Genomic DNA, 23,275 nt, shown 5'->3' on the forward strand with positions numbered 1-23,275 from the left:
GATAGATAGATATATTGATAAAAAGAGAGAGAGCTATAGAGAAAGATAGACAGAGAGAGAGAGAGAGCGAGAGAGAGAGAGAGAGAGAGAGAGAGAGAGAGAGAGAGAGAGAGAGAGAGAGAGAGAGAGAGAGAGAGATAGAGAGAGAGAGAATAGAGATGAATAGCTGGATGGATTCAGTTAAAGTTTTCACTTTGGTCCCAATGCTTAAACAGCGCATTGGGTGAATGTGGGTTATGACCCATTGTCATAAGAAGCTCTTAACACTGGAACAGGTATTAGCAATGTCACTGGTCTTGATTTATTTAGACCTGTCTGAAGTGACCCACCAAACTGGTGGGACTGGTGTAGAAGAATGAGGAAATAGCAGCCCTGGGTTGCTATGGTTCCACTCTCCAGATGCTAATTAGAGATGGACGTCTTTTAATGAACTATTTCCTTTTTCACAGAACATGGACATGGATTCAAGAAAAGTATTTCTTTGATCAATCTTCTTCTGTTGCTTGTGTCCCATTTGTCTCAATTTACCTTTCAAATCTGGAAAGGAATTTGAGTGAGCAATGGATCGAGCATGTTGGGGAAGAGAGAGAGAAAGGGAGAGGGAGAGAGAAGGAGAGAGAGCGGGAAAGAGAGAGAGTGTGTGAGAGAGATACTGGAAAGGGGGGGACAGTAATAGACATTAGAGTTCCAGTCCTGTAAGAAGCAAGGGGAGGAGTCACAGTATACTTCCTCAGTCACAGACATGCCGACAAGGGACAGACTCCCTCACCCTCACACACACCACCAACACAGCCACGCAGGACTCATGCACACACAAACACACCTCAGATGATTATGATTGTTTTATGACAAGCTCTTGAGGGATGTAGCAGAATGTGGTTGGTCTCCACAGTGGCAATAGTGTGGCACTCTTCAGCCACTAAACCGTAACTCACACACCTACATACATACACAAACAGACACGGTTAAACACACACACTCTGCCTCTCACATGAGGAATGAAGAAGGACGGGGGAGTCGGCAGCAAAAGCGAGGTAAGAGTGAGTTTTTCTTTTCTTCTTTCTTCTCTGACTATATCCCTGTCCCTCTCTCTCTGTCTTTGTTCCCTATAGTCCCTCTCAATGTCTCTCTGTCTGTATCACCTTCTTTCTCTACAACAGACCTGTCTTTGGTTGTCAACCTTACAACCCTGTGACTTTGTGGGCATACATTTCATCACCATAGGGAACCTCGCGGGTCATGCTGTCACATGTATAGAAGTAATTATGTACATACTATGATATTGTTTGACTTGCACTGGGTCTAAAGTTACGATGCCATGGCATTTGGTGTTTATTCTTCTCTTATTGTTGTTCCATTGTAGTATTGTGGTACTTTACTGGGCTGAACCAAGACTGTGTGTTTCTGTCTCTGTCAAATGATAATATCACATGACAAGACTCTGAGGTTGTAAGGGGGTAGACCGTTCCAGAAAACATTGGAAGCCAGTATGTTTCCTATGCTTCCTAAGCAGTTTCGCTGTATGTCTGAATGCAATCCAGTGGAAATGTCCCTGCAGCACTGTCTGTCCCACACAAACCACAGGCTTCTATGTGAGCCAATGGTGGTGGTGGTGGTGGTGGGGCTGTTAGTCTAAACTTAGAGCCCCTAACCCCTGTCTCATATTACAATCTTCTTCCTGCTCTTATGCCCCTTAGCGCATGTCATGAGTGCCCCCCCCCGCCAACACACACACCAGACACACACACACACACACACACACACACACACACACACACACACACACACACACACACACACACACACACACACACATACACAAACAAACAGACACCATCCGTCATGCAGCTGTGCCGCTAGTCCCGGTCCAATCAATCATCACAACACGGATTGTGTGGAACAAACATTGTATGTTTCCCATGATCGACCTTGTTTTCTAGGCAGTTGCTGTCACAAACTGCTGAGTGCCACAGTTGGAGTCTGGACATTTCTCTGCTGTGCTGCGGGAGTCCTTTGGAGCAATAGCACTTCCCTGTTTTTGGGTGGTTTCTGGGCGGTTTAACTGTAGACTTTCAAGACCATTCACATATTTTCATGACCACGTCTTTTTACAATGATACAGTAATGTGTTGAGGTTTTTAAGTGTTTCCCAGTGACAGTGAAAGAATAGTTGTTTGTTTCTAAATCTTTGTCTGGAGGAATTTGAAGGCCATTGTTATCTTAAGCACGGCATTGAATGCTATCACAGATGTAGCTTGTGACCGGCGACAGGCCTGCCCCTAGCTGTGTGTTTGTGTTTATTAGATTAGAGTTAAATCTGTTGAACAGCAAGAGGGCAAACTGTGTCAGAGGGATCTTTGCCCTAACACGCAGCACACTCCCCCCAGCTGTTTACAGCGTTCTGACTCACGACAATACCGCCAATATCCCATCATATGAAACAATAAACTGACAACAAGCTAAATTGAGTTAACTTCTGATGAGGATTGAATTATTTGTTATTGCTCAGTGTGAGATACCTGCCCATTGTAAAGTCAAAATAATTCCTTTCCATGATGTCACCCCATACATGTTGTTATCAGTTATCGCTGAATAGATAGCTTCACTGCCTTGGCAATTCCTTTGAGAAATCTTGCCAATGGCTTATCTAGCTTCCTGAATATCGGTTTCTTGAATGCCAATCCCACACTTTTATTTGAGTGTATTGTTGTTTACAAGGCTGTAATCTGTGTCATAGTGTACTTTGTCAGTGATTAACAAAGTCCCTGATTATAGGCCTACATTGTTTATAACAAAACAGCAGTTAGTTGTAGTTAGTTCTGCCCCAATAGATTTGTTTTTTGGTGAGTAACCCATTGATAGAAGCAAAAGCTATTTCTCTCAGTCTAACTGAAATTGCTTGAGCCAATAATATACCTGGTGAGGAAGTGCCTGACTGGGCGTTCCAGACAATTAATAAACTTACTGTAGCAGCATAATGAGTGTAAAAAAGTATACCACCAGTAAGTCTGCTGTGGATTTTCCCCCAGACAATATAAGTGTTTCTTTTTTTATTCAATAGAAAAATGCATTCTAGCCCATTGTACGACCCTAGAGACCCCTAATGTCCACGACCTCCGCTGTTTGGCGATGTCCACAGTGCCCTGATGGATCATGATCAAGTTGTCTGAGTGCACTAATCCCATTTGGTCTGGCTGCAGCCTCATCGATGGCAAGGTGGTATTGGTTGCTCCTGGAGGAGCTCATGCTTAATGCTATAGGCTACACTACACTCTGTCCTGCAAGGGACTCGACCTTGCAGCCAATGTAGCACTCTCCATGTGGCATTGCCTTACAGTGGCTCAGCAGTACATCACCTCAGCAACACAACAACCTGGGGTGGCAGGCAGGCACACTCACACACTCACACACACACACACACACACACACACACACACACACACACACACACACACACTGACACTCATCAAAATTAATTTACATCCTCATGGAGACACACACATACACACACACACACACAAACACACATGCATACACACACGCAGACACGCAAACACACACACACAAACAAAAAAACAACAAAGGCAGCCAAACAAACACAAACTCATTATGCTTGTGACATACATACTTGAAATATTTGAACCAACCCATACACACACAAATACATGCACATGTACGCGCACAAACACACACACATACACACCCGCACACACAAACAAAGAATACTTAAGAAAACTGCCCCCCACACTCTCCAATAGCAGAGAGTGCTTTGTGCATTCAGAGACTGGGCAGCTACTGAGGAGAGAGAGAGAGAGAGAGAAAGTGCTAGAGAGATAGAGAGATAGCGCAAAAGACCGAGAGAGAAAGAGAGAGAGTTATAGGGAGAGGGAGAGTGAGAGGGGAGAGATGGGGAGGGAGAGGGAGAGAGAGTGAGGCTGGTGGGAGGGGGTGATGGAGAATGCAAGAGACAGAGGGATTATGAAGAGAGAACGAGACCGAGACAGACAGCGAGAGGGAGAGAGAGTGAGAGAGAAACAGAGGTAAGGCACGCAGACCAGGAAGCGAGACACACACTTAGCATACGCAGGTGGAAGAAGGAATGATATAGTGGGTCTGATATAGAAGCAAGTTCACAGAGGCTCAATGCCAGCGAGTAGGACAGAGGGGAAAAGAGAGGGAGAGAGAAGGGAGAGAAGGAGAGGGAAAGAAAAAAGAGAGTGGTATAGAGAAGGGAGATAGAGAGGGAGCAAAATAGATAAAGAAGGAGACAGATAAAGAGGGACACAGGAGGAGAGAGGGGGAGAGATTGGACGACAGAGGGCGTGAGGAACGGGGAGTAAAGGAGAGCGAAGAGATACAGGGAGAAGAGAGAGGATAGTGGGTTTGGGAGGGAGAGAGAGAGAGATAGAGAAGAGAGCCAGAGAGAGCCAGAGGTAGCGTGGGACATTAAAGGGGCCGGCGAAGGGCAGACCGAATGGCATTGATCCCTGGGAGCTGCAGCCGGCTGGCAGCCCGCATGGCGTCCTACTGCTGCTGCTGCTGCTGCCGACCGCTGCTGCTGCTCTCTCCATGCTGCGGAGCCTTCATCCAGGCCTGCCTCTCCTCCTTCACAGGTCGGTCCCCCAAAGCCGGCATCCAGCTCCCGCCACCGGCCCCCCGGTGGTGAGACGGACTGACACACTCAGATAGGCAGCACTGTAGGTGCATAGGAAACATGGGTAACGGCGTGGGCCGTGAAGGTAAAAGAAGGGGCATGGAGTGCTGTGCTAACAACAACACGCCGGGGCTGACGGAGCTCGCGTGGCTGTCAGATCCGTACCCTAGCGCTGTTTGTTTTGTTGCTAACCATTCTGTGTTTGTGCTCTGCTGGAATGGGAGAGAATAGGCCTTTGTCCTAACAGAGTATTTGGTTGTGTGGTGTCCTGTTGAAGAGCTGTGATGTGATCCCCTTGTGTCGTCTCGTCCTAGCTGCAAAGTTGTCTTCTGTTGTTGTTTTTTTGTCCAACTGCCGTGTTCTTATACCTGCAAAGATTAGCAATGTAAGGTTTCTAGCCTCCAGAGTCTGAAGTTTGTTTGTGGTACTTTATCAATGCTCTGCTTAGTCTGGCTATGCTACTCCCACCCAAAATGATATGGCAGACAGTGATGGAATGGCTGATGTCACCACTATGTTTCTGTGTTTGGTCTTTGTGGCTGTGTGTGCGTGTGTGTGTGTGTGTTTGATGTGTTGTTCCATTGTACCCCTAAACACCACCAGCACCCCCTGTCCATTGCCCAAATTCCCTGTCATTGGCCGACTAACCTGTAGCTATTTTCACCTATAAACTCGTATTGTGTCATTGTTTATAGTATATTGGCATGGGACCACCTGCGATGCATGAAAATGTTGTCTCTCATTATATATTTATTTGCAAAGCTGTATTGGTGATTCATGATTGTACGAAGAACCATTCCATGATAATTTCCATGGCATGGTTTGATGGATCTAGCAGTGTGTCCCACTGACTCCTCCCTGACCCTTTTGCAGACATCTCCCCGGCAGAGCTGGATGCTCTATGGAGGGAACAACCGTACGCCCTTGGAGGAAGCAACGATCACTTCCCAGGAAATTACATCATGACTAAAGGTATGAGCAGTGAAAGAGGGTGAATGTGGAAGGAGAGCTGGTTGAGAATTGATTGATTGATTGACTAGATATTGACTTCAGGATGTGCAATGTCTGTATACCTGTATTGATTTGTGAAAAGGATGGAGACACCGTTCATGCTCTGGCAGTAACATACTACTAAATACTACTATTAGATACTTTTTTAAATACACTTTTTACAATGTTTGTACACTAAGTAGTTATATGATTAGTCAATATTCTCTTACTTAGAAACCTCTGAAGAGAGGTTTCTAAGTGCTTAATTTAATATAATGTACATCCAATAAGTGTTTAATGTATTTCATCTAAGTTTATTATAGTATTGCATGATTTATAATTGATATTCATCATGCACTTCCTCATTGTCAATCAGAACCCGGTGAACCAACAACATCACACAAAGCATCACCTCACCCAGAACAGATTTTGTTTTGAATACATCCGCTTAGACTAGCAAACGCTGCGGAGCCATGGTTTGTTTACCCCATAACGGTTTAACAAGATCAAGCTGTGTATTCCTAGACTGATAGGTGGTCAGAACCTGACCTGAACTATGTTGAACCTGACATCTTTTGAAACCTGTGTTTCCTCCCCTCCCAGGGTTAGAGGAGGGGGACGGTGAGGAGAGTCCGGGGGGTGACTCAGAGGAAGGGGGCTTAGAGCCGGCCAGCTACTGGAAGCGGAAGGAAGCCCTGCTCCGGAGCAGTACTGTATCACTGGGCGTGGGGGAGAAATTCTTCTCAGGTAACTGTTTTCAGACTTAATCAGTGGACATTCTTATACTGACTCTATTTACTGTTGTTAAGTAAAAACTGCATGTTAGGAAAGGAGCAGGTGGTGAAACCAAATGTAAAAACACAACAGAAATGAACTTCTGCTAACTTTGGTACAACAGAGCATACAGAGATACAGATACACACAAAGGAACCGGAACATGGGCGCATAACTGGGTAACATAACAAGGAACACAGGGGACACATTTAGCCAACGAGTCTAAGGGAACAGTACAAGGTTGGTTACAGATTAGTCAGTAGTAGCCAATGCAACATTCAGTACATCAGTCAAAACAGCCTATGCCCAAGAGTAGACTAGGATAGTAAGGACTATCCTGCCCTTCCAACTGGACTCTTTTTAAATGTATGACAGTTGCGTGTGAGATGATTATACATCAAGGTTATTCCATACTCAGCACGTCTGCTGCATCCCTTAGTCTGGACCAGGGTTAAGTGCCTTCCTCTTAAATAGATAGTAAATTACCACTTAGAGAGATGGGCCACTCAGGGCCCTAAAAGCTCTTCCGCTTCCTCTCCTGGGAGTGATGGTCGCGCCTCCGAGATCATCTCCGTGAAACATGAGCTAGCGAACTAGCGATCTCTGGATCGTTGTCTCCTTACTAGATGATAAGCTTCATTTTGGTTTGTTCATTCTGTTTATTTAAATTTTTTATTATGTTTACTTTGAACTTATGGGGATAAATTGTAACTAAATGATGCACTACAAATTTATCACGACAAATCAAATCTCGCAACCACCGATGCGATGGGAAATAATTAAGCAAAATGGAGCCCTTGTAAATTATTTACTACCTTTTTCATGCAACATGTATCATCCCAAATAACTTTTCTGGATCTTTCAAACTAGGTATAAAAAAAGAGTAAGAAAAATTACCGATGGTTGGGTGATTCATTACACTCTATTGCTCAGAAATCGTGCTGGTGTTCAGCGGGCGGCGGCGGTCCACGGAGGTTCCTGACTCGTCCCTCCAGGAAGCGCTTCGGACTAGACTCAGAGTGGTGGAGAGCAACAGCCAGGATGTTATCCAGCTCTTTAAGGTTGGCTGTACTGCTGAGGCGATGCTCCTTTAATGGCCAACAGCTTAGTCAAATATTAATGATTAATAACTCTTATATTTTCTCTAAAATTATGATGCAGATTGGATTAGATCTATACCTACACATTGTATTTAATCCATGATACACTATAACGTTATGGCATATACAATGTTTAACAACTTTTTTTTTAACAAAGAAATAAAAATGATCAATATGTTTGGATTCTATCATATATATGTATATATATATATATATATATATATATATAATAATTCATTATTTGTTTTCTAACAGGAAATTATAAGGTTAGATTTGATTGGTGTGGAACATGATTATGTTTACCTTCAGGACTTATCTGCCCGTCTGGTGTCTGTCCATGCTGAGAAAGACAGCTTTCTGCTTACCTTCAAGACCGTGGAAGAGGTCTGGAAGTTTTCAACCTACCTAGCACTTGGTAGGATGATTGATCAGAGTCATTTCATGGGAGGCTTAAAAGAGCATGTTATATTTCTGCTGTTGTCATGTTAATATTATGTTAATGATATTATCACTGTATGCCATTTATGTGCATGCACATTCATTAATGTCTATGGATCTATGTGTGTTTGGTTCCAGGTTACGTAGCACGGTGTTTGGAGAACTTCCTGTTCGACCAGACCTTCTGGCTGGACCCAGAGCTGCTCAGTGACCTGGAGATCAATGTGTCGGTGGATGAGGAGCACCTGGCCACCCTCTACCTTGGCCTGGTGGTCCAAGAAGGTGAGCAACGGCACCACCGTCAGTGTTTTGATATTCAGATGAACCGACCCAAAGCTTCCTTCTCTCGCTCTCTCCAAAATCGAACTTGACTGGGTCACACATTTTGTGTTCAGACAATGAGATTCTAACAGTGGGTTGATAAGTGATAAGTAATTCATTGTTACTACTAAGTAATTGTTTGTGGTAAAACATTCATATATTTTGAAGAGGGTTATGCATTTTCATTAGATTTAGATCTGTGGTTTATTGCCAGATGTATGTTTCCAATTCAACAATGCAGTCATCTGAAATCAGGCTACTATTAATCCAGATTCATATTCCTGAATTAATCCTGGCGAAAATTGTTTCAAATTACTTAAAGATTGTAAAATAATACCATCTTAGATCTAAACCTCCAACAGTAAAAAAAAAAAAAGAGCGAAGAAAACAGCATATCCCCTGTCTCATTTGATTTTGCTTCTATTCGGGTAAATACTATCTACGATGGTGGATAGTTAGTTAATTGTCCCTTTTTCTTTTTACTGACAATTAACAGTAGGTCATGCACATACCACCACATGTCCTCGGTTGCATTCAGCACACAGACACGCTACAATACACCTCCAGTTCTCATTCCCGCTCCGTCAGACCATATCGGTTTACCATGACAAAACCCCAGTGTATTCCCTGGAATTCCTATAATTGGATTATGTTCTAAAGGAATCGGCAGGAATAGGCTCCAACCTCTCACTATTTACTGGATATGATTCTTTCCATGTTCATCAAAATAACAACATATTTTCACAGAGGCAATATTGCTACGCCTCTTTTATTGATTTATATATTTTTTCCTGTATGGACCTTGAATGTTTCTCGCTGGGCAGCAAGGCGTCTGGGAAAAACATTATTGGAGTGCGTTGCTGGCAAATAGCACTAAGTATTGCATTAACCTAATAGCGGTAAATGAAATATCCATCCTTGGCCAGCTGCTGAATAAGCACGCTCGGGCAGGATTTGCTCATACTGCATTTAGGATCCCTGTATAAAGAAATCCAATGTGACATGAGCCACTATAGAATAAATAAGTTGTTGTGTTGTATGCTGACTTGCACACATTTGTTTCTTTCTTGTCTGAATCACTTTTTTCGATCTTTCCGCTCTTCCCAGGCTCCTTCTTCGCCAAGGCCCTGTGCAGGAGCAGTAATCAGGATGAGGAGTATGAGGTGGAAGAGGAGCTGTCCTTCGAGAGGAATGACCTGCTGATGGTGAGGGACACTGGGCAGGAGGGAATGTGGGAGGGAACACTGCTCTCCACCGGGCTCCACGGCCTGGTGCCCGTCGAATCCATGCAGCCCCTGCCGTACCCCTTCTACCAGTGAGTCATTGCATCCAGTTTGCCTTCTCAACACTTTTTCATTCTGACCTGCATCAAGAATGTGCCTTCTTCTTCAGTTGTTTTGAAACAACGCTTCAAAAGATGGTGGCTTTTTGTGCCGTTGCCAACCCCTTTGTACACGCTGCTTCCTGTTTGGTCAGGTGGTTCCTGAGGAAGTACCCAGGGATGGCTGGATGCTCGCCGGCTGACAAGGAACACTTTGAATACCCTATTGGTGAGGCTCTTAAACATATTACCGCTCACACTGTCATCATACAGGCTGTAACCAACATCTATTTCTACTATGTTACCCAGTCTTACTTAGATAGTTCATGTTTTACAGTCTGTCCTAATGCGTTGCTTTTACCTGTTCATCTCCCTCACTCTATACATAATGCAAATAAGATGATAGTACATTTATTTAGCTGATTCTAATGTCCAAAGCAACTTTCAATAAGAGCATTTAGCGTTGAAAAAAGTAGTACATACAATTCCTCAAATCAACTGCGCTTACGGCTACATTATAAAAAACAGATTATTTTTCCATTTATCGGCCAAGATGCAGTCGGAACAGATGAGTTTTCAGTCTGCGGCGGAAGATGGGTAGGGTTCCAGCAGTCCTGGGGGGCTCGTTCCACCATTGCAGAGTCAGGACAGCAAACAATCAAGATTCTGTTGAGCAGCAGGCAGATGGGGTCCCCGAGTAGTGAGGGAGTAGCAAGCCGTTTGGCGTTCTTGGACCGTAGTGGACGGGATTAGGTGCATGGTTTGACTACGCCCTGGTTGTAGGATCAACCGGAGCCATACTCCATACACACGATACACAAGTACCAGTGAATCACATTCGACAGCAACCAGTAGTCAGCGCAGGGTGCCGAGGAGATCTGTAGTGTCGGAGCACTTGGGAAGGTTGAATACCGGCTGCGCAGATGAGCCATAAGGTTGTTCTGGAAGAGGTAATGCCGAGATCTGGGAAAAGACTGCAGGCTCAAGGTTTATGGAAATTAATTGTAGAAGAGAGACTTCCGTAATTCAGTTGGGTAGATATTCTTGCTGGGTTCACATGTTGAACATAAGCATAGATAGCAATGTGTTTGTGCAAAAGGAAACCTGCTGCTTACTGAACCTCCCAAGTTAGGTCAGGTAGACCTATCAACCTATGAGGTTCAACAAATTACAGGAGAATAGGTCATGAGAGTGTTTTAACTCTATATTTATATTGTTGACTAATCCATGAATCGTTAACTTCTAGTGAGCGGTACATGTGTGGCCATGGAGGACCACAGTCCGCTGGGGCGGGACGAGCTCCAGCTGAATAAAGGAGATGTGGTGGAGGTCCAGGGCTTGCTGGTCCGAGGCCTGGACATGTTCATCGGCACACACACATCCACGGGACAAACTGGCTTCGTACGCAAGGCCCACATTAGGCCTCTGGACATTGTCCCACTGTGAGATACTACTGAAGGCTGCTGCCTTCACTTTTAATTTCACTTTCTAATTCATGATATTGTTTGACAGCATGGGTCAGATGCAGGTGCTTCATTGTTGTTTTAACATGTGAGTGCTGCAAGCACTCACATGCATATATATATATACATATATATATATACGGGACTGCATTAGGTCGGGAGTTGGACCAGATCGGCTCCTCTTGTCTTAAGTATCCTGAAGTCCTTGAGTAGGGCACTTAGCTTTTCTCCCAGAGTGGTCGACTGTCCCCATGCACAGGCGATAATTGAATGTCTGAGGGGACGAGGTATCAAATGTAAAATCACCTTAAGCTCGTGGCTCAGTTGCTCAATCAGCACGCCAACTATGTTGGCAATCCACCATTAGTGATCGGGGTTCAATTCAAGCTTGTGGTCCTATACTACATGTAATTCCCTCTCTCTTTCAACCCACTTTCCAGTCTGTCCTCACCACCCATAAAGGCTCACAAAGTCCCATACCTAATACATGCAAATATCAGCCTGAGCAGATCCCAGTTAGTCATTTAGTATCTTGTGTCTGTGCGTGCATCAGGGAGGTTAGGCCTTGTAGGACAGGGCCAGAGAAGTGGGCGAGCAGATGTGACAATGCTTGCTTTGTCTTTCCTTTCTCCTCACAGAGACGGACAATTGGTCTTTCTGACGGAGGAGGAGAGGGCCGCCCTGGCCCAGGTTAACCCCTGCAGCTCGGAGCCCAGCGAACCCAGCAGCCTGCTGGAGAGCCTGTTCTCCTCCGACATCAGCTCTGTTTACAGGCTAGGTAAAGGATGTGTGTGTCCGTGTGTGTGTGTGCCTGTGTGTGTGTGTGTGTGTGCCCGTGTGTGTGTGTGTGTGTGTCTGTGTGTGTGTGTGTTTGTGTGTGCCTGTGTGTGTGTGTGTGTGTGTGTGTGCCCGTGTGTGTGGTGTGTGTGTGTGTGTGTGTGTGTGTGTGTGTGTGTGTGTGTGTGTGTGTGTGAGAACGGTTATGTTCCGTCCAACAAAACTGAATGCGAAAAATGTCAACAAGATCGGGCTGCAGTCTAGTTTTACATTTGGCTGATCCTCAAGATCCCAAGTGACTCATAAGCTTATCTGAGAGCAAGCAAAGTACTCAATTTCGGAGAAAGAAATGCAGCTCAGCACCACCTAGATTGCAAAGGAAATTTGATACAAGTCAAAGATGGCTGTAGGAATACTTTGTTTACCTTTATGGACTCAAATGTCAAAACAAGTGTGTCAACATGCAACAATAGTGCACTGTAAATGAACCAAGAAATGTAGTTTAGCAGAAAGAACTTGGGGGGTGTTTTGTAATTCAATAAATGTAAATTGATGCAGTCTGCAAAGTACCATAACATTGTATGTAGAACAAAGCATTTCATCTCTACTAAATGATTTACTTCTTCCTTTCTTTTGTCTACTCTTCCAGACAGATTGGATGATTGTGACTTTATGTACATTAGAAACCGACCCAAACAAGGTACCATTACATGACTTGTTGTTTAGAGTAAATTTGTTTTAGAGTTCATAATCTTCTCAGTTGTTTTGTGTTTTATGATGTATTCCATTACACATAATATACTGCTGACAAACCCATGACTGTCTGTATCTCTCTCTCTCTAACTCTCTCTCTCCCTTCCTCACTCTTTCTCCCTCTCCCCCCCTTTCGCGCTCTCTGTCTCACCCTCTGCCCTCCACCTGGTCCCTGTCTCTCTGTCTCACCCTCTGCCCTCCACCTGGTCCCTGCTACTCTGTCTCACCCTCTGCCCTCCACCTGGTCCCTGTCTCTCTGTCTCACCCTCTGCCCTCCACCTGGTCCCTGTCTCTCTGTCTCACCCTCTGCCCTCCACCTGGTCCCTGCTACTCTGTCTCACCCTCTGCCCTCCACCTGGTCCCTGTCTCTCTGTCTCACCCTCTGCCCTCCGCCTGGTCTCTGTCTCTCCCCCCCTCTCTCTGTCTCCCCCCCCCCCCCCCCCTCCCCTCAGACCACAAAGCCCTCGCCAGCGCCCGGCAGAGCGTCATCTCGGAGCGGAGCGCCGGAACGCCGTCCTTCCACCACCACCGCTCCACCTTCTCCCTGCCCTCCCCGCGGGCGCCCGTCTCCCCCTTGTCCCGCTCCCCACGGCCCGCCTCCTACCACCCCGCCTTCAGCTCCCTGCGGCCCGGGCACGCCGACGCCGCCGAGCCGCTGTCCTTCGCCCCGGAGGACACCTTCAGGGAGCTGGACGAGCTCCAGGAGGACCCGGCGCTCTACCTGGAGGACTACAGCTGGGAGGGGGAGGAGGCGGCCGCTGAGCTCAGCGACCCCACCCTCAACCTGCTGGACCACCACGAGTTCCAGGTACAGCTGGCCCGCGATGCCCGGGGCTGACAGCGTCAAAAGTGCACGCACACTTAACACAAAAGTGTATTCACAAAGAGTATTTTGGTCTGGTGGAAAAGGGATGGTTTTAGTAGCCTGACGGCGGCAGGGTTCTGCAGCACTGCTGACTCACAGCATGGCCTGAAGGGTAGATAAACAAACACACAGATTGTGCCTGCTTCCGTGTGAGTCCACGTGCGTTTAGTCATCGGATGCTCTGGTATCCAAAGACATGAATGTCAGTGTGCGTAGCAGAGCATTGTCTCGACCCTCAGGATGGTGGAATGTTTCAGGGGTCATGTCGAAGCACAACGACACAAGTAACACACAATATATAAATGACTACATCATGATTAGTGCCTTGATTTATATGATGATTCAATTTGTGATTTGATTCACTGATCCAGGTAAGTGTTTGATAAGTCGACCTCTACACTGATTGGTTGGCGGGTGATTTGAATCACTTTGTTAATGAGTTCCTCCGCACGTTGTCTTCCCCCGGATAGGAGGACTTCACTCCCCTTTACGACCTGCAGCATTCCTTCCTGGAGATGACCTTCAGCGGGAGGAGCGAGGAGGACCTTCTGAGCCACCTGGAGAGCGTCCGTGAGGCGGCCAAGCGGACCGGGAGGCACTGGGCACACAGGAGAGCATGCTTCCTCCTGGGGAGGCTCTGTGCCAGGAGGAACAAATACTCCCAGGTTTGTGCTGACGTTCTGCCCGTGCCTGACGGTTTACTGCCAAGGCCAATAATGCTAAGACAGGACTTCCTGTAATGAAGGAGAGGCCGCAAGAAGTTGCTTTCTTTGCATGTGCGGCCATGGCTATACCTACAGTCCTATAGAAATGTATATAGTTTGAGATGCCATTTGAGCAACGCTTTTATCCAATCGTACAATACTGTGAGCGTATATGTTGGTAACATCAGTGGCCTCGGAGGGGATATAAATCCCATCCCTGGCAGTGTTACACTGTACCAATTGAGCTGGCTATGTTCCACCATAATGGCTACATTACGTTGAGGGATCAGGTATCTTATGGGTGCATTTTGAACGTGCTATGTCTTTACGTGTTCATTTGCCCTTTGTCATTTGAATTTTAATGGAACCCCAGCAATGTTCACACCATGCTCTACTAATTGAGTCAAACAGGAGCAGAGTTCATGCATACCAATTCTCTTCCATATAAAGAAGTGGAATGTTTCTCCCTGAAACCTCTATCTCCAGTAGGTCATATATTTAGTTCTTACGACAGATTAAATTCCGTGCAGGCGCGCGTCTACTACGAGGAGGCCATGAGCGTCGGCGTGGACGGCTTCTCCGACACGCCGCTCCTCCACGCTCTCTACATCAACCTCACCGCCGTGTACCTGAAGCAGCGCATGACCGACAAGCTGCCCCAGACCCTGGAGAAGGCCTGCGCCATGCTCCTGTGTTCCCCCTGCCACGCCTTCTCCTCCCTGGACGAGGTGGAGCTCCTCAACCTGCTGCTGCGGAGGTCCGTGGTGCAGGGCGACAAACACCTGGAGGCCCGCGTCTGCTACCTGGCCTCCAGCCTCTTCCTGCACCTGGGGAAGGCGGACGACGCGCTGCCCTTCATCGAGCGCCTGCAGTTCCTCATGCTGACCCTGTCGGACGTCGAGGGCCGGCCCACCATCGCTCCCTTGGACCTGAACTGGCTGCTCAGCCAGCTCTACCACCGCAAGTACGTGCCCTTCCTGGCACTGGCCGCGCTGAGCCTTGACTCCAGGCAGGACCACTCCCTCCCGGACGCCTTCCACAGGGTGGACCTCTTCGTCAGGAACTCGGGCCGCCTGAACCCCCGCTGGAGGGAGGGCAGGGCCCCGCTCCCCGCCCACGTCGTGGTGTACCTCCAGCAGGCTCTGGCCGTGGCCGAGCAGGGGAGGGACTGGAAGACCCAAAGGGACCTGTGCCTGGGGCTGGCGTCGGTCTACCAGCAGCACGGCATGCTGGAGAAGGCGGTGGGCTGCGCCCAGCAGGCGGTGGAGACGGGGGGGTCTATCAACGAGGAGGAGGGGTTCCAGGCGTCCGTGCAGCTGGGCTGGCTGCTGGTGTTGACGGGCCAGACGGACCGGGCCCGGGACACTCTGCAGCCGCTGCTCACGTCTCTACAGGTGGACTCACCTTCCACTTCCATCCGGGCGGGGGGAGTTTGTTGTTATTCACATTTCAAGCCATCGGCCAATCATTTAGCTCATTATGCTACTGCAGGCAAGGGTAGTGTAGTGGTGTAGATCAAATTGTTTACTTGATAAGAGTAGTAAATGACAGCTACTGCCAATACTAATTATTGTAGTCATGATAGTCTTACTCATAAAACAATAAAAATCATGACAAATAAATTAACATATTATTTCTATAGAACTATATTATTCTTCACCGTCATCATCCTCAAGTTGACATTCTGAATCACGGGCATTTCCAGGGGACCGACAGTCCCACGCAGCGAGGGGTGATCCACAACCTGCTGGCCCTGTGTCTCAGGCGCCAGGCCGGGGTCCCAGAGGCCGGCCGCCACCTCCACTCGGCCCTGGCCATTGCTCGGGAGAGCGGGAACGATAGGAACCAGGCCCTGGCGCTGGCCAACCTGGGCTGCCTGGCCATCGACACAGGGGCCTCCTGCCTGGCTGAGCGCTACCTGATCAGGTTAGATCCACGCCTCTGCTTTACTCCTAGTGTGTCTTTGAATTGTCATTGTACTGCTGTTATTAACTATATTTTATATATATTGTATAATATAATATAGAATATATTGTGCGATATTATGTATCTTGACATTTTTTTATTTTTTTCTCAGTATGTTTTGCCAAGATGAAAATCGAATTGTGTATAGATATATATATAATTGTTATTGAATCTTTTAAAATGTTATCTCTTTCTAATTGTTATTTTGTACTTGGATGGATTAATGCAATATATCTCATTATTTCATAGTACATAAATGTGTTTTTATTGTCATGACTGATGATAATTTCACCCACACAAGTTCAGTTTTGGGACCATAACATGTTTGTTTTTTGCAGATCCTTACGTCTATTCTGGGACCTTGCGGAGAGCCCTTCAGAGGAGGAGCATGTGCAGACGTACATGTGGTTGGGGCGGAGCTACAAGGACACTGGGAGGAGTCGAGATGCCAGGGCCTGTTATGAGCTAGGGCTGCTGATCGCCTTACACGCCAAAAACCTGCATGGTGAGTTGCATTGCTTACTTTCCATTAGTGACGCAGAATGATTTTCCCGATCCTTTGTTCATTGGAACATTCTTTTGAAGTGATGTAAGGTAACCCAATTTGCGATTTGAAGAATCTGATCAGGTAACTTTATGTTTGCATTCAGTTCTTAAAGTAGATGTCCTGTCATCTCAATGATACTGTGGTATTTCCTAGTACTCTAAACAGGATAAAGAAGTAATTAGGGTGTTTTAAACCTAGATGAAAGGTTCAGGGCTCAAATCCAAATCATAGAGTAAAAAATGAAATCAAAGTGTAAAATCATCATTATTATTATTATTATTTTTATTATTATTATTATTATTATTATATATCTATTTAATCCTCCTCATACTCTGATCAGGTGACCCGAAGTTCAACCATCTTAACTGTCTTAACTGATAACAGAATTATCAGTTGGTCCCAGTTGAGTGACAGTTGTGAATCCCTGTCCTCTCTCTGCCAAAGGCCAGATGGTAGTTGCCAAGGTGCTGAGCCGTCTCTATGCAGACATGCTGCTATACGGCCAGAGCATCATCTACTACGAACACTGTGTGTCCGTGTCGCGCCAGCTGAAGGACAAGCGGCTGGAGGGGGAATATCTTGAGATCCTGAGTAGCCTCTACCTCTCATTAAACACAGAGAAGTGAGTCTCATCCCCCCTCCCTCACTCTTCCCCTCTCCTCCCTCCCTCTCTCCCTCTCTCCCCCCTTGCCCCAACTATCTCTCTCTCCCCCCCTTCCTCTCCTTTCCCATCTCCTCTCTCTCTCTCCCCTCTTTCCCAAACTCTCTCTCACTCTCTCTCACTCTTTTGCTCCCTCCCCTCCAACCTCTCTCTATTTCCTGCGCACCGTAGCTCAAGTGAATGTGACATAAGTTCTTAAAACGTTTGAGAACACCCCTCACACTTGATCCTATGGAACCCAATGTGTCTGTTTCTTCCACAACATTTATGACCGTCACAACATGCGAATGTAGGCGGGTGTTAGGCTGCTAAAATTAGAGTTTGCTTAACCTTTAAAACCTGTATTTCCTTTGGTAGATTATCTATTTTTACTGTGTTCTTCCCCAACAACCTCAATTACTCACTAATGTTTGTTTTGTCTAAAAGTTACTCAACTGCAATGCGCCCATGCGATACAATCTAATCTTTCACAGCTGTGCTATGTGTTGTTGGGCACGGGTCATGCTTATATGCTATCTTTATATCCCTCATTCTCCTTTGGTCCATTATCTTTGTCTAACATTCTCAGTTATTTACTGTTATGGTCGTGTGGCTTTCTAATCCCGGGCAGCAGTCCAGCAGTCTTTCTTACACTAAGGAGAGTTCCTAACTCCTGTTTGAAATGACCCGGAAGTATCTTAGTATCCAGCTCTTACCAGGGCAGCCATGGTAAAGTGGGATTTGTGAGCGTACCTTGCCCATAACCATTTTCTTAGGCATTTGCTCTATAGTCTATTTCTTAAGAGCTGTCAGCAAAGGACAAACACTGACCGACTGTGTCCATCATAACCTTGGTTTTGGGCTTCATGATGGTGCCATTGTGCAAGCGTCTTTTGTGTTTGATTTACTTTGTCGATACACAATCCTCACATTGCGAAAAGTGTTTGGTAAGTTGCCGGGGAGCGACATTTTCCTTTTAAGCTATTGGAGGGATAATCACATTACTGACCCATTTGGTTGTGTTGAACATGTCAAACTTGACGACACATTTAATCTGTCACTCACTTGACTGAGCTGTGCGTTGTGTGGCGCAGGTCATCTCGTAAATCTCTAGACTACACCAAGCAGAGCCTGAGGATCTCCATCGACCTCGGCAAGAGAGAGGAGGAGTCCGAGACCTGGCTCCAGGTGGGCCGCATCTACTACCTCATCCACGAGGACGAGCTGGCGGACATGTACCTCCAGGTGAGAGAGAAGACAACTATTGACTAAATAATGAACTTCGGCAGGACGCAAGGGCGACATCTAGTGGTAGACTAAGGAACAGCTGGAGGAACTGTGACGAAAAATGCTTTTTTTCGGGGAGTATGACAAATTAGTCTACCTCCAGGTAACAGAAAAAAAGTATAGCTGGAAGGTATTGGTAAGTAGTTCACGAACCGAATGGTGAAGTTGAGTGTAGTCAAGGAACAGCAGAAGGAAATATGACTCAAAAGGGTCGTTGTAGGTGGGGGTGATGGGGGCATGTTTGGGATAGGGAGTTAATAACCTGGAGCAAAAACGCCCCGGTGAAGGAAACATGGGGATCTAAATAGATTTTGTTGGCGGATAAAGCAGTGTATTAATAAAGATAAGTCTAGAAGTTAATGAGGTATACACAATGAGAGGCAGTAAACATGCTTTGGCTGCAGCCACCATTCCTTTGAGTTCCTTGTGTGAACTGTGTTTACAGCCCAAAACACTGCCAAACATCTTAGCTCAGCGGCCTGCACTGGTAAACAAGGCAGGGACGTATCACATGCTCCGCATTCTGCCAGTGACCAAGTTACATTGCTTTTATCACTTTAAACCAAATTACACCCATGTTGCGCTTCTTCAGAAAAACGCAAACTCAATTCCGGGAAAGCAGCATGGTGATCAAACAATTACACTAATACATCCTATAATGGTCTCTTGATGTTTAAACCTGATTGAGTGTCGTCGTTTCACCAATCACCATGATGCTAATCCTGTTTCACCAACACAGGCTGCGGTGAAGACTGCACTTAGGATGAATGACCCTCATTTTGCCATGAGTATCTATGAGGAGGCTGGGGACGTGTTCTTCAAGGGCCATAGGAGCCGCATGGCTTCACTGCCCTTCTTCAGGGTGAGGAGATGTTTGACTGTCGTTTGATTCATGTTACAGGCCTCTAGTGCTGCACACTTGATCTCAATATAGTGATGATAACATGGAGCTTTCTCTGGTTAAGAATACAGAACATTTCAGGTTAGATGATTAATAATAATACTGGCAGAGAATTGCTTTGCGCTGCCCTTTTTTAGGATTTGAATAACCAATTTTAGCAATACCTTTATAGACTGTGAGCTCATGGAAAGCAGCTGACTTTGCTTGCTTCTATCTAACAAGTTTTACCGTAACAATCCAATGTTTACGTTATTATTTATTTATCTAAAATATGTTCAATAATTCATGAATCATTGTTCAGTCTTTTTTTTTATCCATTTACTTACGTTATATTTTCCTTTCTGGATGACACGGCAGGACGGCAGCCTTCCGTTCGCCCGCAGCATCCGGGACGTTCACTCGGAGTTCCGCCTGCTGAGTAAGCTGACCGAGCTGCTGATGACCCAAGGCGACCAGGAGGAGGCGCTGCAGTACGCCACACTGGCCGTTCAGATCGCCAGCAAAACAGGTCTGTGCCGACATCTGTTCCAAAAGCACACGACCCTAAAATAAAGGTTAAATATTGAGATAATGAAATAAACCCTAATCTGTGAGGCTCTCCACCACAATTACTTTATTATTGATGATAATAAATACCAGCCGTTTGCTCCTTGTCTCTGTACTTTTACGTGTTTCCCATGAAAAGTTACTGTGTCTGATCCCAAATGTCTGCAGATTCTTAATGTAACGTGATCTTTGAGTCACTAGCCAGACTCTACATTGTGCACCCTGGTTGTGGTCTTTTTGTGTTAACATAACTGTGTCTCATACTGCCTGTATGGACTGTGACAACACACAGCAAGGCTTTGGATCACGGCCACGACATGAGACTACAACCGTTTTTCCGTCTTCCTACCGTCGTGATGACCCTGGGTTGATCCTTTTCCTCCCCAGGGGTGAATGTGAACGAGCGTACTGCCTACCACCGCCTGGCTACGGTGTACTACCGCCTGCAGCAGTACGAGCTGGCCGAGAACTACTACCTCAAGTCCCTGTCGCTCTGCCCCTCCCCGGAGGTGACGCACCCCATCCAGGCCCGCTACTTCACCCGGGTGTACACACGCCTTGGGGACCTCACGCTCTACCAGCTCGAGGTATACTCCCCGAGAGGGTGCACCTTCACTCGGGTATACCTGACCCATGCCCCATAGCCAGCCAAGAGATCACAGAGGTCCAGACAGATAAATAATAATAACAATAATACAACTGTGTACCAAATCAGCGGTTAAGAACATCAGCGAGGTTTGTAAATGCTAAGTTAAGACTTCTTACTTTGTGTCCGCTGTATGTGCATCTGTTGTTGCGTGCGTAAGCCGATCACAACCAACCCCCCCACCCCCCCCCCCCCCTCGTTTCCCCCCAACAAAACTGAGCCCCAGCAACTGAAACCACCATCCAGTGACCTGACCCTGTGACATGACCCAGTATATTTCCTAGGAAGTACCTTTGACAAATTTGCTTTTGAATAAACGCGGCTGCAAAATGGCTGAGTGTAAAGGGTTGCGATATGTTCCTTGTCAAAAGGCAATACTTCTAACTGATCGATTGTCGTTGTTCTCAATGAAAGTTGCTCTCAATGAAAGTTGCTCTCGATTTCATTATTGTCCATTCATGATGAAATCTGCGAATATCTCTTGTCGTTTTTTCCTGTAGTAACGTATACTCCCCAAAAAATTTATTAAGCTAAACTGCTTGATGCCATCTCCCCCCGATGAAGCGATGCACAGCCCAATGTCCTCCCACTGCATCTTCATCCCTGTCTCCTCCTTCTACCCCCCTCCCTTCCCCAGGACGCCTTCGACGCGGTAGGCTACTTCCACCTGGCCCTGGCCGCGGCCCTGGAGGACCAGACCCAGCCACGGGCGCTGTACGTGGTCTACATGAAGTTGGCCGAGATCCACGCCCACCACTTGCCGGACCCCCAGCTGTGCCACACCTACAGAGACAGGGCCCACAGCCTGAGGCGGGTGCTGGCGGGAGAGGAGTCCCCCCGTTGTGGGAGAGGGGAAGGGACCACCGGGGAGGAGTCGGGCGGGACGGGGGGGACGCAAGGTGACGTTGCCCGCCAAACCGCCTGCTGCTGTGCGGCGGAGAACCAAGAGTCAGAGTGCGCCAAGGAAGACGAGGTTTTCGGCAACAGCGAGTCAGAGACGGGGGGAGACTCGGTGAGGACTCACACGGAGACGGAGTGGGCCGACTGTGTGACCGGAGAGGAGGACGTGGAGGAGGAGGAGAGGAGGAAGAGGAGGAGGAGGAGGGAGGGACTTTCCGAAGGCCGCACTGTGTGCCCGGCCTTCCGCCTCCAGCAGTCCGCCTCTGACAGCACGCACACCGAGTCCTTCGCCACGGCCAGGGAGCACATGACGGACTCGGCCCGCTCGAGCCCCCAGGCCGACCCGGACCACACGGACGACGGCCAGGAGATGAGCAGCAACACGCACAATCCACCGGACCCCGAGAGTCGGAGCGATCCGAACCCCCACAGCGATGCGGACACCGGGAATATCAGCCACGGAGCGTCGGGGGAAATCGATTCCATACCGGTCGACCTTCCGGCCTTCACCGAAACCCCGGATGGAGCCGGAAGGGGCCGGGATGTGGACGATACAGGAAGCGGCTGGGATCAAGATGCGGATGTCTGCCATCGAGTGACCGATGACGACGTCAATGGGATTGTAAAGGGTGTTGGTGGTAGTGGTGGCGGTGGTGTTGGAGACAGTCCGTCTAATGTTGACCAAAAACAGAGTTTGGACAACGGCAGTAGCCCAGCCAGCAATGCAGCAGCTGGCATCCGCACAATGGAGACTGTGAGCGAGGCCGTGGATGATGTGAACAAACACGTGGACTTAGACCACGTGTACACATAGCCTGTAAGGTGGCACGTCAAACGCTTTATGCCTGGTTCCTAAGTGGTTGATTGACAGAAAACTGTTTGTGATTTGTCCGTTTGTAATGATCCAAAACATTTGCCCTTTTGCACAAATACAAACGATATTATGTATGCTTGTGTAAATGTAGAATTTTCCGAGATCCCTTTATATCCACCCGGCCGTTGAAGAAAGCATAAGCCTGTTGTATGTTTTTTGTAAATACATTTTTCAACTCAGTAAAAAAATGCCTTAAGGTATGAATGACATCGCTCCGCATCAAGCTGTGTTTCTACTAAAAAAATAAAGGCCAGCCAATGTTGTTCCTAGGTCAGCCGGGAGAGGGCAGCAGAGTGCAGCTGCTGACGTGAAGACTACGGTTATAACGTTCACTGGCAACAAGTGGATGATAAACTTAGGGACGAGGAGAGAGAGAGAGAGCGGGATTTAAGCATATTTGGCATTCAATGGTATTGACTTCATATTGAACTCAAACATAAAATCCATTTAATTTAACCAGGAGTCGAATAATGGTATCCATCTGTGAAGCGCATTCCATTTCCAAACTGCAAGGTTGTTTGTGGCACTCCACCAGTCAGCCGTGGTTCAGACCAATGACAAATCAACTAGTTGTCTAACTAACACTAAGATAACCGGTTGATTTGTCATTGGTCTGATGAAACATTTGTGTCATCAGAGCAATGCAATAGCGAAATCATAGCAATATTTTTCCTAGACCGGTTGGCCTACAATACACGCAACTCTTAAAGAAGATTAGGGCCACTCATAAGAAAAAAAAAATGTTTTGACTTTATTCACAGAATTATTAACTATGGAATTCTAAGAATAATATCAGAATTCTGGCTTTA

At 46.8% G+C, this 23,275-nt stretch overlaps 1 protein-coding gene across 1 annotated transcript; it reads left to right on the forward strand.

The window, feature by feature from the left end:
• Nucleotides 1-776: 776 nt before the first annotated feature.
• sh3tc2 (SH3 domain and tetratricopeptide repeats 2) lies at nucleotides 777-22,661 on the forward strand. The gene is made up of 22 exons (XM_079744185.1): nucleotides 777-1,034; nucleotides 5,528-5,626; nucleotides 6,248-6,391; nucleotides 7,352-7,479; nucleotides 7,828-7,933; nucleotides 8,095-8,238; nucleotides 9,385-9,592; nucleotides 9,754-9,827; nucleotides 10,845-11,040; nucleotides 11,700-11,839; nucleotides 12,488-12,538; nucleotides 13,044-13,399; nucleotides 13,927-14,121; nucleotides 14,691-15,554; nucleotides 15,866-16,086; nucleotides 16,464-16,630; nucleotides 17,117-17,294; nucleotides 18,407-18,557; nucleotides 19,339-19,461; nucleotides 19,858-20,008; nucleotides 20,434-20,633; nucleotides 21,330-22,661. The coding sequence occupies exons 1-22, from the start codon at nucleotides 992-994 to the stop codon at nucleotides 22,404-22,406; spliced, it is 5,016 nt and encodes a 1,671-aa protein (XP_079600311.1). The 5' UTR covers nucleotides 777-991; the 3' UTR covers nucleotides 22,407-22,661.
• The last annotated feature ends 614 nt before the right edge of the window (nucleotides 22,662-23,275 follow it).

The sequence above is a fragment of the Pollachius pollachius genome, assembly GCF_949987615.1.
Source record: "Pollachius pollachius genome assembly, chromosome: 10".
Classification (NCBI taxonomy): Eukaryota; Metazoa; Chordata; class Actinopteri; order Gadiformes; family Gadidae; genus Pollachius; species Pollachius pollachius.